Genomic DNA, 15189 nt, shown 5'->3' on the forward strand with positions numbered 1-15189 from the left:
AGCTGTTAACGGTGAGCTATGGATTCTACAGCCGCTTTACCAATAGATTCGTAAATGGCATGATTCGATCCTTTTTGAAGACAACAATAAGATGGCCAGCAACACTTGAGGAAAGTCAAAAAAGTATGGATAGATTTGCTGTTCCTTCAGTCCGATCGGAACACCAGCACCTTAATGAATGCATCGGCACTGTGGATGGGAAGCTAATTGTAATTCAAAAGCCATCCTTATTTGGTAACAGCTGGTTGGATTGTCACAGCAACGCCTCCATGGCTCTTATGGCTGTATGCGATCACAAAAAAAGATTTACAGATATAAGAGTCGGATTGGCCGGTAAATATTATATAGCAATATGTATGTAATTACTTTTACTAAACTTTCTTGTATTTAGGAAGCCAAAACGATACATTTATCTTCAAGACTAGTAATTTATATCAAAATATAATTCACAGTCTTAGAGAGCTGTTTTGTGATCCAAGATCATACATTGTTGGAGGTAATGTATATTATATAAATACTCTATAAAACTAATTAAACTTACATATATTTGAAAAAGACTCTGCTTTTCCTATCTTAAAGCATTGTCTTATTCCTTACCGTAGAGTCAATGACATGACGGTAGACGAGAAAAAGTTCAATAATATACAATCAGCAACACGATTTAAAATTGAAAATGCTTTTGGATTGCTTGTCTCTAGATGGAGATTCATGTTCAAGCATCTTTTTCTCATGCAGTCAGAATCAATGGCAAAAGTTATAACTACATGTTGCATTTTGCACAACATGTGTATCATCTTTGGCGACAGCGAAGAATATCTCGAAGAGCTATTAAGAGCAGGTGAGACCAATCCGCAGAGAAACACGACTATCATGGATTGGTTTGTTCGAGCTGACAATACAGACGGTGCCAGCTTTGAGGCACATGATGCTGACAATGATGATGAGGATTTTGAGGATCCATATGCTGAAATGGATAATTCTCGTATAGAGACTGAAAGTGCTTCTGAGGGAAGAGCTAGACGTGATCAAGTGAAAGACACTTTAATTTCTTTTCAAAATATTTGTAATTTTTTTTTTTTATTAAACGTTTAATTTTTTTATTCAATATTTTATTTAAGGATAACCATAATAAGAAAGAAGATTTAAGATATTTTATTGATAGAATAAAGGAAGAAAAAAAGAGGGCATAAAAAAAAGAAAGAAGACATAAAAGAAAGAAAGAATAAGACATAAAAGAAGAAAAGAAGGCATAGAAAAAAGTGGAAAAAAATTAAGATATGTTGTTCATGTATATAAAGAGAAGAAGACATAGGAGAGAAATATGTTAGTCAGATGCATTATTGTGAGAAGTAGAAGAAGCAGAAAGATACTGTGTAATTGTATCTGCACTTTTTTTGAAAAAGGCTAACAATTTGCCTTTTGCTTCTCTTTCTTCTCTTGCGATTATTTCTCTGCTGAGAAGATCGTTCCTAGAAATCTGCTTTCTTGCGAGGACGTCTTCTCTTGTGTTATTGTCTCTTGATGCCCTGTCCAAGCGACGTGCCTCCCAAAATGACACAGCGTGTATATATTGACATTCTACTGAGCGGACGAAGGCATCTTTCACCTCCTCCAACTGCGAACTTAAGGAGCTGAAAGCCTCATCAAAGATAGCAGTCTGTCTCTCGGAATTTCGCAAGAAGGCAGACTGGAACTCACGTTGCGTCATTCTTCTGTTTTCCGTTCCTGCTGCCGATGATGATGGTGCTGGTGCTGGTGCTGGTGTTGGTGCTGGCATAGTTGCAGACACAGATGCGGAAGGGAGTCGAAACGAGGACTGGTAAGACAGCTGAGAGCTAGGCTCAAAACTGCCTTCTGAAATTAGTAGTAGCTCCTGGTCTGCTGTCACAGGGGAAACGCCGCGTTAAATTGCATCCATAATTTCTGGGACAAAATTAGGGTCAGAAAGATAGGTGTTGGAATATGTGATTCCGTCTTCTTGACAGACGGATATTACTGGGGCTGCATTTGCTCCAACCAACATGCTCGACGAACTGATGATCATTGGTGGGAAAAAACTAGGGTCCAACAACGTTATCTCTTTCATGGCATCAAAAAATTGAAACCTCCCATGAGGAGGAGGGCCACCGGATCCAGTTCTTTGTATACCGGCCACAACTTTGCGGAATTCCTTCTTGACAGTTTGGAACCTTTCCTTTACATATTTAAGGTCCCTGTATTTCAGGGAAAACTGGTGTCCCGCAGAAGTACCAGCAAAGCGTATCACATCGGGATTGATGCAAAACTCGGTGTGAAGATTGGTCCATAGGCTTGCCTTTCTTCCACTGTCACCGTTGAGGTGCTTGACATAAAATCCTGTCTCTATGATCAGGCGAAGCAACACCATTATAGTTGTGTCGTCCCATTCTGTATGCCGGTCCGCTCTAGAAGCCACTAGTGGAAAAGAGGTGCGGTTTTCTTATGTGTAAAACTGTAATTAATTATGTGAAAAGACCAGGTTTTATGATGCGATCAGATAGTTTTTACAAGTGTATGAAACTGGCTTACTCATAGGTGGTAAGACCAACTTTCGAACATAGGAAAAGGTCAGAACAGCAGGATAGTATGATGTGTTTGCATTTTCTGTATATGGGTTTTTACCACATGCACTAAAACGGCAACTCAGAATTACGTTTTGTTGTAATATATCCTACCGCTTTCCGATTAAAAGAACGATAAATGAAAGATCGATTATACGGATATGCCAGTTTTTACATTGTTTAATTTATGGATATGCCAGTTTTTACAGGGTTTTGTTGTCTTTGAATTTTTTTTATCCAATCTTAAAGACTTCTTCTTGTACTGTTTGCTTCCATACACTTCTCCGATCTTTAATTTATTTATAATAATTATTGGTTTATTTTGTTTTTATTAGAAAGAAAAGAATATTCTTAGGTTTATAGTACAGTGGTTATATTTAATATTCAGGAACGTTCTGGCTAGTGTTCTATCCTTCATACAATGTGAAATGGCCAATGTTCTGATAAAACAAGTATTCTCCAAACAATATCTCCCAGAGAAAAGCCCAGTTGTGTGTTGCTTGCTTGTAAATGGTTGTTCTATGAAATTAGAAAAGTGTTAGCTGTTTGAACAAGAAATCGTGGATATTAAGAATATATATATGTAATTATGCTTGAAATATAATAGCTTACCAGAGACAAAAAGAAAAGGCGTCATGAATGCGAACCATAGTACTCAATATACTTTATTTGGCTATAAAAAAGCTGAAAAAAAATTATTTTTTATGAACTGTGTGGTAGAATATTTCATTTACCTACCTGAAGCAAAATGATTTATTTGCAGACCAAGAGAGTACATAGGAGGCGCTGATATTGTCTTCAGTAAATGATATACATTAATATACAGAATAAATAATATTGTTATATGTACAAAAATAAAAATGAAATATTTAACATGTCGATGACACTCGTATGAAATGAAAGTTCTTGATTCGCGATGTGCTTATGAGAGGGAGGCTCATCTATAATATAAATTATGTTAAGCCGTGTGCTTATTAAAAAGAGATATATTAAAATAAAATAAAATATTACTGTGTTCATAACCGTGTTTAATAGTAGAGAGTAATTTCGGCGATATGGCCTATACGAAAGAAAGGAAAAAGTCAGAATAATTTTATAGGATGACGGCATAAAGTATATTTACTAACCTTAGCTAATCCGGATGGACATTGTGAAGGGGATGCATCAGAAGGTAACAAAACGCGAGTGTCTATAGTAATAGAAAACAATTATTATCATTTTAGTTATATACAGTGCCGTAGGTTGGTAAAGTGCACAGATTTAAGTTCCAAAAAAATGAAAATGTTTATACAAATGCTACCATCTATGTTTTTCCATTTTTACACTTATAACACACTGTCAAAATAACACACAAGAAAGCTTGAAGTCTTCTCTTCTATAAAAATTGGTTTTAAAAGTATATTTTAATATTTTGTATACAATCCTTTACTCTTCTTGAGAGCATGTAGCCTCTTTGGCATTGAGTTGCAATGGGTCGCACACACAGAGGCTGGTATTTTTCTCCATTCCTCTTGTAAAAACCTCTTCAATTGGGTAAGGTTCTTTGGGTGAGGTCTTCTAGCCCTCACCTGCTTCCCAAGATATGCCCACACATTTTCAATTGGGCTGAGATCGGGACTGCGTGCAGGCCACTTCATTACCTCCAAATTGGCAGCTGTTTGGTACTCTTCTATCATTTTTGTTCTATGACAAGGGGCGTTATCTTGCCGGAAAATAAAACTATCATTGTATGCTTGCTCCAGGCGACGTTTGAAGGAAACCAGCCTTTTTTCCAGGATGTTCTTATAACTCCATTGATTCTGGCTGCCATGCACGATTTCTAGGGGGCCAACTCCACCAGACCAAATACATCCCCAAATCATTACTGATCCTCCTCCGCCTTGAATCATTGGTCTTATACAGTCATATTTGTATTTTTCTGATGCCAGACGCCAGATTCGTACACTTTTGCACATAGGAAACAGCATAAATGATGACTCATCACTCCAAATTACGCGTTCCCAGCTCTGCTTGACTTTTTGGACATGGCGAGCAAATGCCATGCGGTTCTTTCGATGCTTATCAGTAAGCCAAGGCTTGTGTACAGCCATACATGACTTCATATTAAGTCTTTTAATAGCATCACGCAAGGTATCCTTGCAAACAGTCCGATGCAAGGTGATTGACATAGTCTGAATTAGGGTGTCCAGGTTGGCTGACCTGTCTTTCACTATTTCACGACGCAAAACATGCAGATCTCTTTCAGTAAATATCCTGGAAGGTCCCTTTCGCTTTGGTGTAACTGCAGTCCCTCTTTCATCATATTCTTTAACTAAATTGTAGACAGTTCGTTGTGATACTCCATGCGTCTCACAGATGACTGGTACTTTTTCTCCAGATTTAAAAAATCCAATAATTACGCCATTCTTTTCGCTTAAAATCTCTCTTTCAAGCATACGAGCTTCAGAAATGTTTTTGGAAGACATGGTTAAAATTAAATGAGAAATAAAGGGTGGGAAAGAGAAAACAAAACAAGGGATAGACATTTTTTTATTAAAAAAAAGTCGGGAATTCAAAGTGTGCACTTTCCCAACCTACAGCACTGTATATATATAATATTAAAGAAGAAGATATCTTACCAAAAAAATCTGTGAATATAATAAATGTTGGAAAGAGAGAGAAGAGAGAAAACTTGTAAGTGAAAAAAAAACAAAAAGAACAAAAGACCAAAGAGCCAAAAGGCCGAAAGATAGAAATCATATATTGGATTGAGTTGAAAAAAGCATGTTCAAAGCCGATTTGCACCACGTTAATTCCAGGAAGTATTACTGGTTTTATCCATTCAATTGGCGCCCATTTCCATCTAATTAGCATCCGTTTCCATCTAATTAGAACCCATTGACATCTGATTGGCTTCCATAGAAATTGAATTTGCATCCATTGCCAACTGAATTTGCTCCCATTGCCATCTGAATTTGCTCCCCCCCCTTTTACTATTGGCAGAAGGGTACATGGCACTCAAATTTTTTATCCTTACGTCTTACAATTTTTTTTGTATGGAGCCAGGAAGAAAAAGCTCAGGATTTTATTAAAGATCTCTGATTGAATAGGAAAAGAGAAAATTAAAATATTTGTTTGTAAGGTTTTGTAGATTATATGATGTTTTTGGCTTTTAAATTTTATGGTTGTTTTTGTTTTTGTTTTGTTTTGTTTTAAAAAAAATGGAGGAGTCATGGAGAGTCCAGCTCTAGTTCAGAGCAGAGACGAGAAATTGACTTGCGCACAGTGTGAAGCACCGCAGAGGGAAGGAAAGGGACAGAGTTAAAGTGGAAAGACCAGTGGTGATCCCAAATAGCCAGGATAGTTAGGCCAAAGACGGAGGAAGCAGGGATCGCAGGGTTAAGCGTGGGGGGAAGACGAAGGATTGGAAAGCATTTGAGAGGACAGAGGGCAGTGGGACGGTGCCGAAGAATTCCAACCAAATGTCTGTCCACACAGCAGATTTCAACGGGCAAGCAAGAAGAAAATGTTCTTGCGTCTCGATGGACACCTGGCAAATAGTGCAGAGAGGAGAAGAGACGGTGGATGACATGATGCGGTACAGAAGTGCTCGGCACGAAAGCTTATTGTGCAACCTGCAAAACCAGACATTCCAAGCCCGGTGAGGGAGGGCAAAAGACCAGAAGGAGCGAAGTTGTCGTGGGATGAGAGGAGGGTGGATGGGACGAGCATCAGACAGTTGATGGGAGCAGGCAGAACAGTAAGAGCGCGTGGTGAGCCGGGACCAGGTCTGACCGGGAAGTTGGGCTGACAGAAGTGGCTGGAGGTCAATGGACGACTTGTCGCGAATAGGAAGATCTGGCTGATGGAATGCCAGTACAAAAGAAGGAATGCATGCTTGAAAGAGAATAGGATGCAAGACCATTGTATGATCGCAAATTCTGTTGAGGATGCGGTTAAGTGTGACAGAACGGGGTAGAGGACGAGAGGGAGTGATGGGTGTGAGTATATCCAAATTGGACTCGATTTGGTATAGATGGTGGACTCGCAAATCACGCCAAGCAGGTCGATACGGAGGGTGAGAAGTCATACTGGATATCATAGAAGACAATGGCAGGATGAGACAACTGGAAAGGTTGAGCACCACTCTGTCAAAGTTTCAGGGAAGAGTATCCATAGCCTTCAGAACCAGGTGCAGTGGAGAATCAAGGGTGCGATGGTTGCGAGGATGACAGTCCGAAAAGAGTAAGGGAAGAAGAGGATCAACGGTAGGGACGTCAGAGCAAAGAAGAGTGGAGAACCATTGGGGAACAAGACCGTGAGGCAGTAGAGGATTACGGATAAGGGGCTTCAGCCAGCAAAGTTGGAGAGCACATTGCTGTATACCAGGATCCAAGATACCAAGGCCACCCTGTAGTCGGGGCAAGCAGAGAGTGTCAAAAGCAATGGGAGGAAAAGAGTTGACATGGAAGAACCCGCGCACAATGGAGCAAACTCAGTCAAGGAAGGCGGAAGGGAACAAAACCACATGAAGGACGTGCCATAGTTGAGAAAGTACAAGAGAGTTTATGATGGTTGCCCACCCACAAAAGGAAAGAGATCGTGATCCATGAATACTGCAAAAGGTCTCAATTTTTGACAGGAGGGTGGTCCCGTAGGAGTCTTGTTGAGTGATAGAGGAAAATAATGGAAAACCAAGATATTGGAGAGAGGTAGGTGACGTACGATCATGCCAATCAGTAACATCGTATGCACAAAGGAAAGTATTCCAGTCGGGGAGTGGCGATCCTGAAAGGGAGAAGGCTTGAGTCTTGTGCATGTTTATGCGAGCATTAGATGCAGCAGTGTATGTGTTGAGATGGTGGTGAAGTCAAGACATGTGATCTGTGTCCGGAAGAAACACCAGAAGGTCATTGGCATAAGCCAGCAGTTTGACAGGAGGTAAAGAGGGAAGAGTGGGAGGGACAGAAGGGAGGACACCAAGGAACAGAGGATCGTGTATCACGTGGCGAAGCAAAGGCTCAAAAGCTAGGTTGAAGAGAATTGGTGAGAGAGGATCCCCTTGTCAAAGGCCATGGGCTTGCGCAAGAGGGCGCAAGAGAAAGCCATTGACGTTAATCTGTAGCTGCGTAGAGAAAAATAGAGAAGAGACAGAATTAATGATGGAAGGAGGGAAGCGGAAATGAGCGAGCACTCGACGAAAATACTCTGGGTGTACTCGGTCATAAGCCTTTTCCTGGTCCAAGAGCAAGCCAATCCCTGAGGATCCATCCTTTGCGGCTTGTGCCATGACCAAACGAGTCAGCATTCCATTATCAGCTATAAATCTACCCTGAACAAAACCAGTTTGATACGGGGTGATAAGTGTGGTAACAGCAGAAATCATACGAGCATTCATGAGATGGGTAAACACTCTTGCATTGGTATTAATCAAGGCGATGGGACACCAGTTCTTCAGAGAACTGAGATCGCCTTTTTTTGGCAACAAGCAGACACAAGTGGACTGCCAAGAAGGAGGAAAGATTCCTTTTGACAAGGCATTGTTATATATCCAGGAAACAAGGTTGCCACACGCGGGATGGGCAAGAATGAGACAGAGAATCTCATATGGCAAACCATCTGGGCCCAGGCTACTAGAGCTGGGAGAGCGGGCAGCGCCTGACCGAATTGTGTTGAGAGCGAATGGCCAAGTCATATAGTCCTGTGCAAGTTCCGGCAAATGGATATCTGAAGGCAAATGAGAGAGCAGCTCATCCACAGCAGAGTGATCTATAGGATCAGGGGTGTACAAGCTTTCATAGAAGACTGCTGCGGCCTCAGTCATGGCGTTGGGTGTGGTGCAAATGTCGTTTGTAACAGGGTGACAGAGGCTTGCAATGGCTTTGTGGGATTGGCGAATGGTGATAGTGCGTTTGAGGTATCCTGCAGAAGTCTCACCCTTTTCCCGCCAGTGTTTCCCGGCCTTGAGAGCCATAATCTCGACCCGTTCAAGTTGGACTTGCTGCAACAATAGTTCCACAATTGGGAGTTGGAAGTTCTGGGCGGGTTGGTGGCAGAAACAGTGAATGAGTCAGTCCCGTCGTTTTTATAGGCGTGTTTCCAGGTCGTTCAGAGAGGGGTGAAGGTGGCGAGAGAAACATTTAACAAAACAAATGACTTTGAGCTTAATCGCATCCCATTGGGCTTGAGGAGAAAGATCAGTGCGAAGGGCAGGAACGAGGGTGAAGAGAAGAGTGTTGAGATCGGTATGGAACGAAAGTGATTGTGCTAGGTGAGGGTTAGCACACCAAAGTCCCTTACCAGAAGACTTTGTTGAAGGGAGGGACAGACTGACTGCAACCAGACAATGATCAGATCATTTCTGGTGAATATAGCTCACTTGTGGGTCTGTAGTGCAAGGGTGAAGGTCTGAGGACGCAAGGATGTAGTCAATGGTGGTGGAAGACAGGGCTCAGTGGAATGTAGACTGCGGGTGCTGGCCATGAGGAGTGATACAGTCAGTCATATTGGTATCTATAAACTGTAGCCTGTCAGCTGGAGCACAACATCCGAGAGCATAGTGTGAGTGAATTGCATAGTTAAAATCGCCTAATAGAATAAAGTTTGAAGGATTGGGAGGGATGAGGTCAGGAGTGGACAGTAAAGAGGCAAGAAAATGATAACGTGAAGTTTGGGAAGCAGGCGCATAGATGACGCCTATCCTGAAGGGCGAAAAATTATTATCCACATGTGTGATAGTTGTTGTGATACATCTGCCACATGGGCTAAATAGAGGGTCAGTGAAGATAATGTGAGGGGAAAGGCATACAACACCGCAGTGTGGAGACCATAATGATGAAGAGGACCGAAATTGTTGGTCAAAGGTAGATTGAAGCATAGATGATGAGGCATGGGTTTCTTGCAGGGCTAAAATATCGATTCCCTGCGAGCGTAAATGGCGTATGAAAAAGGAGCGTGATTCAGGGTGTCCAACTTTGGGTAGACCCCTACAGTTCATAGTGCCTATTTTAATCATTGGTTAATGTTGGCCTCTGCACCGAGGGCTTTTGTGGTTTGTGGGTGAGTAAAGCGAGGAGGAGAGAGAGATGTATTGTGGCCTGTTGGACGTGCCGGCCGGGAAAAATGGAGATGAGCGTGGCAAGAGGCAGACTGGAGTCAGAGAGCCCGAGCCTCATCTCTATCCATGAGATTAGTTATCATTCTGTCATCTATCTCTTTGTCCCAGCCACGCGTGGGGGTGTCGACAGAACGGCTTTGAGGACGAGGGCCGGAGGACGTGGGCGTCTCAGTTGGTGTTAGTAGAGTAAAGGTGGTCTTTGTGGGAGACAGCTTAGACAACTCACGTAAAGCAGGTTGACGAGGGTTGTGCTTGGAGGCCTCCGATCCTCCGTAGATGAGTGAGAGCTCAGTGGGAATCAAAGGCTTGGGTGCAATGATGGGGCGATCGAGCTTCGAATTGCGGTTGGGGTGGCGGAAGCACTTGTTGGACGTCTTGGATGTCTTGGAAGGATCGGTAATGTATGGACAATTGGCTTGTAAGTGACCGGTCTTGTTGTATCCAAAACGCATTCGAGTTTTGGCTGGGCGTTTGGTGCATTTTGCGACGTCGTGTCCCATTTCCTTACAGTAGGTGCAGTGGGAGCCCATGGAAGGCCACTTACCAAGAATCTTTTGCGTATCGTTGTATGCAATTTGGTACGTCAGAGAATCTGATGGCACATCGTTGGTAGGTGTATTGGCGAGGACAACATAGCCAGAACCGTCAAAAAACCCATATGATTCATGAATGGCGATCTCCCGCACTTTGCCAAAAGGAGACATACATTTGGCGAGTTGTGTAGCCAGGTCATGATAAGGAACACGAGGAAGCTTGGTTAGGAAAACACGGCGAACAATTGTGCCAATGGGAACAGCAGGTTGAGCGGGGAAAGACGAATCGCCGACTACCAAAGGTTGAGAGCATGCTCACTCGCAGTCAGCACTGGTAGGTAGATGGAGTTCACATGTATCAGGGGAAGAGCGTGAGCCAAGAGTGATGCCCATGTTAACCTCGCAAGGATAGGCTGAGAGAAGAGCTCTCCAGAAAGGGTCAAACTTGGGTGAGGATTTGGGTGGGATGGTAAAAAAAACTGAAAACTTAGAGGACCCTACACGCCAGGTACATGGGGTGGTGTTATTTGTAGAGCTGAAGATAACATGAGGTTGCTTTTTGAGAAGTGGAAGTGCGTTCTGAGTAGCTACTTGCGAGTAAAGAGGTGTCGAAGAGGGTGAGATTGGTGTGAACGAGGTTGGCAATGGTGGAGATGAGCCAGTGGTGGAGGGGTTTTTGACCCCTGGTGGTTCCAGAGTGTTAGTGGAAAGAGCCATGACAATTTTTTTATATAACCGTAGTATTTTTTTTTGTAAACGTCGTACTTTTTTTTGTAAACGTCGTACTTTTTTTTTGTAAACGTCGTATTTTTTTGGCATAAAACATGGATATTTTTATTAGGCATAATTAGTTGATAGAGAAATAGAACACATAATAAGAAGTAAGATATAATGAAATACAAAGTAATAAAAAAAGAAAAGCATAAAGCAGTAAAACAAATAAAAAAAAGAGGGACATAAAGTGGTAAAAAAAATAAGAAAAAGAGGGACATAGAGTAGTAAAAAAAAATAAGAAAAAGAGGGACATAAAGTAGTAAAAAATAAAAATAAAATAAAAAAAGACATAGAGTGTAAAGAGCTTAAATAGACATAAAAGACATACTTAAAGCTTTCGCTCTCTGTTCAAACAGCGAGGAAAGAATGAAATGGCATAGTTAATCCAACCCAAACAGTCCAAAAGGGTGACAGTCTTAGCTGATTCTGTAATCCTTAAGATGAGCCCGTCTGACTCTGTAATCTCTTCTATGCGGACACCAAACTTGATCTTGGACCACATTTCCTCAATTGGATTCAGGAAAGGTGAATACACAGGAAGATATGCACACTTGTACCCACGGGAAGAAATAAAGTCTTTCACCTCATCGGCCTTATGGATAGGAGTGTTATCCATGATGAGATAACGTCCTTGCATACCCTGGCTGTCCAGAACGTCCATTGTATGACTAAGAAAGTCGAGGTAGTGCTGGGTTCTGGTGCCAATTCGGCCATTCACCTCAACGTTGGTGTAGATGTCCAACTTTCTCTTCTTCTTGGTTGCGACTGCAGTGGGTTTCTTCAATGAGAGGCTGACAATCCCTCTCTCGCACATTGCACCAAGGATGGTGATGGACACACCTCTCTGCGTCAGGACAGTTGTCTTAGCCGGGGTGCCACTGACGGAACGGCCGAAAGTTCTCTTGATGTGCATGTTGAAGCCTGCTTCATCGATGAACACACAGTTTGAAAGATAGCTGAAATCTGCAAGTTGTTGCCACTCCAAAATGCGGTCTCATCTCATCTCAATTGTGCTGACGTCGTCTCTCTTCTCAGGCAGCTTCTCCAACTTCTTCATCGTCAGGGCACACTTCTTCACCAAGTGCTTCTGGATTGCTGATTTGGTAATCTGCAGCCCAGAGAACTCTTCCATGACAGCTATCCTTGCTTGTTCCAAGGTAGCATCTGGTTTATTTTCGAAAAACTTCAAAAAAAAGCAGAGTGCGCCTGGAACAACTTTTGGTTGCCATGTTTTCATTCTTTAGGCACAGAAACCTCCTCAACCTCCATCGTCTCCAGCCCATTGGACTCATCAGTCTCCACTGTGGCAGCATCAAAATCGGCCTGGATCTTCTCTCTGGCCAGCCTGACATAGTTCTGGGCAGTCCAGACATTGATCTCCGTTTCCCTGGCAGTGGCAGCAGCAGTCTGGTTTTCCGAGAAAACCAAGGAGAAGAGCTTGTTCACCTGGTTTTGGTTGTACTTTTGGTACGAACCTCGACCTATGCTTTCTGCAGTGGGAACAGAATCAGGGTCGACCTTCTCTGGCAGATTCGTCTTCGGCTTCTGTGCAACAATGGTTTTGGTGGTGGCCTCGTTGACTTCAGTTGGCAAAAAACTTTTGAGACTGAGGAGGTTTGTGACTGCTGGGTTTCCGGCAGAGGTACGGGTCCATTCCATATCGGCATGGTTGACAAAGACATCTGTCACAGATTGGAGTGCAACTTCTCCATGCATTTCGTCAACAATCTCTCGGTTGAAAGCAATTCCAGAAAACTGGGTTTGGTCTGCAGAACCGCTGTGACTGACCATTTCACAGTGCTTGTTCATAACAAATTCGAGGGAGTTGTTGGAAGTAGGCATTTTTTTTTGAAAATAAAAAGGGTGTTAAAATCGAGGAAGAAAGATAACTGAGAAACTTTTATTAAGACACTGGGGTATATATACCAAAAAAAAAATTTTAATAACTTAAACGTTTCTACCAAGGTATAGTCTTGTCCTGTTGTCTTAATATATTTGGATAAAGAATGTGTTGAAGAATAATGAATGTTTACATATTAAGCTTCTTCACACTTTTAAGAACATTTATTTTATTAGCCGATTTACAGTGCTACCAGAGCCTTTATGGTGTCCTGTCCTCTGTCTCAAAGGAAGGGGTGGGATTTCTCCTCATGGGTTTGCCCAACCAAAAAAAAAAAAAATAAAAAAAAAAGTTTTTTTTTGTATAGAGCCAAGGAAAAGCTCGAAATTCAGTTATTGAGATTTTCAGTTTTTCAGAAATTTCTGCGGTTAGATACCATTTTATTTTCAGTTATTAAGATTTTCAGTTTTTCAGTTATTGAGACTTTCAGTTTTTCAGTTTTTCAGTTTTTCAGAAATTTCTTGCAGTAAGATATCATTTTATTTTCAGTTATTTGAGACTTTCAGTTTTTCAGAAATTATTTGCGAAAAAATGGTTATGTATGTTATAAAAATTTATGAATAAAAATGCTAGTTATACTATTTGGAGAATTATTTTTAAAATTGCTATTACATTTTTCTTTTTTTTATTTCTTGTGGTGATCCAGACACTCGGATGTTGGATTTATCACATATAAGAACATATTCATATTGGGATAGCGTAGTAGCTATCATCTTGTCAGTATAAAATATATATAAACGATTAAGTAATCAGCCCAATAATTATTACAGTTAGTACTGTAGATAATATCTTAAAGATTGTTAAGATAATTATATCATACTGCCGGGTAAACTGTGTCAGATCGATATGGAGCTAATTTAGTAGGAAGTCCTAAAGCTCTAGTATAAAAGAGAAAAGAATAGCTAAGAGCTAAAGAAGTACGATTTATGACTTGATGTCATAATTGTAACACCGACACTAGTTAAGCAGTAAATACACTCTAATAACCAAATATAGTAAAGGAAGAAAGCCTTAAGAAACTAAGACGTAATGACAAGAGCAGATTGTGTTTTCTTATAAAAAGAGACACTTTTTATTTATGAATAAAGACAACTAATATACAGTCTCAAAGTATTTCTATACGTCTCTATTATCAAATATTTTATTTTTCTATTGTTTCGTACCTGAAATACCACATTTCTCTTTTTTTTCTTTTTTTTTATTTCTTTTTTTTTATTTCTTTTTTTTTATTTCTTTTTTTTTTTTTTATTTCTTTTTTTTTTATTTTTTTCATCTCTTTTTTTTCATCTCTTTTTTTATTTCTTTTTTTTTGTCATGAGCTTGTGCTATTTTTTGTTACTGTTTTTGTGTGTGTAATATTTGGTTTTTTTTTGGTATTTTGTATCATGAGGGTTTCCAAAATTGAGATTGGGTAGTATTGTAGGCAAAGCATAATTCTTGGACCGCTTTCAGTTATTTAACAGATTGTTGGACATTTACTTGTTTCGAGTGCAGATTACAAAGAGTTGTTGAGTTTGATATTAAGAAGATCAGGATTCTGACATTGTAAAATGGTTGGAGCAGGTGCTGAATAAATATAGCATTTTTGGATTCTTTTTTGTAATGGTATTAGATGCTTGTGTAGGACCAAGTTCATAAGAAATACAATTGCTGTGGTAGTCAATCAGATTACTGGATATTTGAGATAAAAATTGGCAAGTTTTTGTGTGGTCAGTAGAGTGAATTCTACTGTTGGATTTTGAAAAAGTATGGTCGGTGAAATGCACTTAAAAGCATTATGAATATGTGTAGACTGGTTCCTATCGTACAGGTAGTTGTTTGATCTTGTAGTTTCTTTGTATGTGGAGGGTTGAATCGTCACGTTTTCTTTTCAGATTTATAGCTTTTGTTCAAAATATTATAGATTATTTAGAGATTAATATCAATGACTCCGAGGTATAGGCTTTATTTACATACAGAAACATAATGTGATCTGGAAATAATAAAAAAATCCATGAAGTGTAGAGCTTTAAGCAGTGTTTTTATTGTCAGAGTAATATTTAGTTGTTGAAGTGAGCATGAGAATGAGATTTATTGCTGATTTAAGAAGAGAAATAAAGAGTTTTGGTATATAAACACCAAATGGAAAGAGAGAGAATTATGATATCTCTTTTAAAAAAGAATGTTTATAATAAATTTATGGCTGCGGGTAATATATTGTCCTATTTATTTTTTATCTCCTTAAGTTCAATTTGTACTACTTTATTTAGTGGACCATGGAATATTATTTTTTGATATAAAAAGCTGAAACTATAATGACTAATACTA

At 40.3% G+C, this 15189-nt stretch overlaps 6 protein-coding genes across 6 annotated transcripts; all 6 read right to left on the minus strand.

Annotated features, from left to right (window-relative positions):
* Positions 1-1324: 1324 nt before the first annotated feature.
* PHYBLDRAFT_166889 (hypothetical protein) lies at positions 1325-5044 on the minus strand (the record flags this gene model as incomplete). The annotated part of the gene is made up of 6 exons (XM_018435515.1): positions 1325-1881; positions 1984-2433; positions 2548-2689; positions 2755-2868; positions 3707-3768; positions 5017-5044. 6 exons carry the CDS (start codon positions 5042-5044, stop codon positions 1325-1327), a joined length of 1353 nt encoding a protein of 450 aa, XP_018293699.1.
* A 744-nt stretch (positions 5045-5788) lies between these two features.
* Positions 5789-6648, minus strand: PHYBLDRAFT_143906 (hypothetical protein; the record flags this gene model as incomplete). Its single annotated transcript, XM_018431094.1, has 2 exons — positions 5789-6044; positions 6107-6648. 2 exons carry the CDS (start codon positions 6646-6648, stop codon positions 5789-5791), a joined length of 798 nt encoding a protein of 265 aa, XP_018293700.1.
* Positions 6649-6717: 69 nt separating this feature from the next.
* Positions 6718-7377, minus strand: PHYBLDRAFT_143907 (hypothetical protein; the record flags this gene model as incomplete). The annotated part of the gene is made up of 2 exons (XM_018431095.1): positions 6718-7052; positions 7146-7377. The coding sequence occupies 2 exons, from the start codon at positions 7375-7377 to the stop codon at positions 6718-6720; spliced, it is 567 nt and encodes a 188-aa protein (XP_018293701.1).
* Positions 7378-9009: 1632 nt separating this feature from the next.
* PHYBLDRAFT_166891 (hypothetical protein) lies at positions 9010-9573 on the minus strand (the record flags this gene model as incomplete). Its single annotated transcript, XM_018435516.1, has 1 exon — positions 9010-9573. The coding sequence occupies one exon, from the start codon at positions 9571-9573 to the stop codon at positions 9010-9012; it is 564 nt and encodes a 187-aa protein (XP_018293702.1).
* A 140-nt stretch (positions 9574-9713) lies between these two features.
* Positions 9714-10925, minus strand: PHYBLDRAFT_166892 (hypothetical protein; the record flags this gene model as incomplete). The annotated part of the gene is made up of 2 exons (XM_018435517.1): positions 9714-10501; positions 10562-10925. 2 exons carry the CDS (start codon positions 10923-10925, stop codon positions 9714-9716), a joined length of 1152 nt encoding a protein of 383 aa, XP_018293703.1.
* A 1051-nt stretch (positions 10926-11976) lies between these two features.
* Positions 11977-12824, minus strand: PHYBLDRAFT_143911 (hypothetical protein; the record flags this gene model as incomplete). The annotated part of the gene is made up of 2 exons (XM_018431096.1): positions 11977-12165; positions 12237-12824. 2 exons carry the CDS (start codon positions 12822-12824, stop codon positions 11977-11979), a joined length of 777 nt encoding a protein of 258 aa, XP_018293704.1.
* Positions 12825-15189: the final 2365 nt, after the last annotated feature.

This window comes from Phycomyces blakesleeanus (genome assembly GCF_001638985.1).
Source record: "Phycomyces blakesleeanus NRRL 1555(-) unplaced genomic scaffold PHYBLscaffold_7, whole genome shotgun sequence".
Taxonomy (NCBI): Eukaryota; Fungi; Mucoromycota; class Mucoromycetes; order Mucorales; family Phycomycetaceae; genus Phycomyces; species Phycomyces blakesleeanus.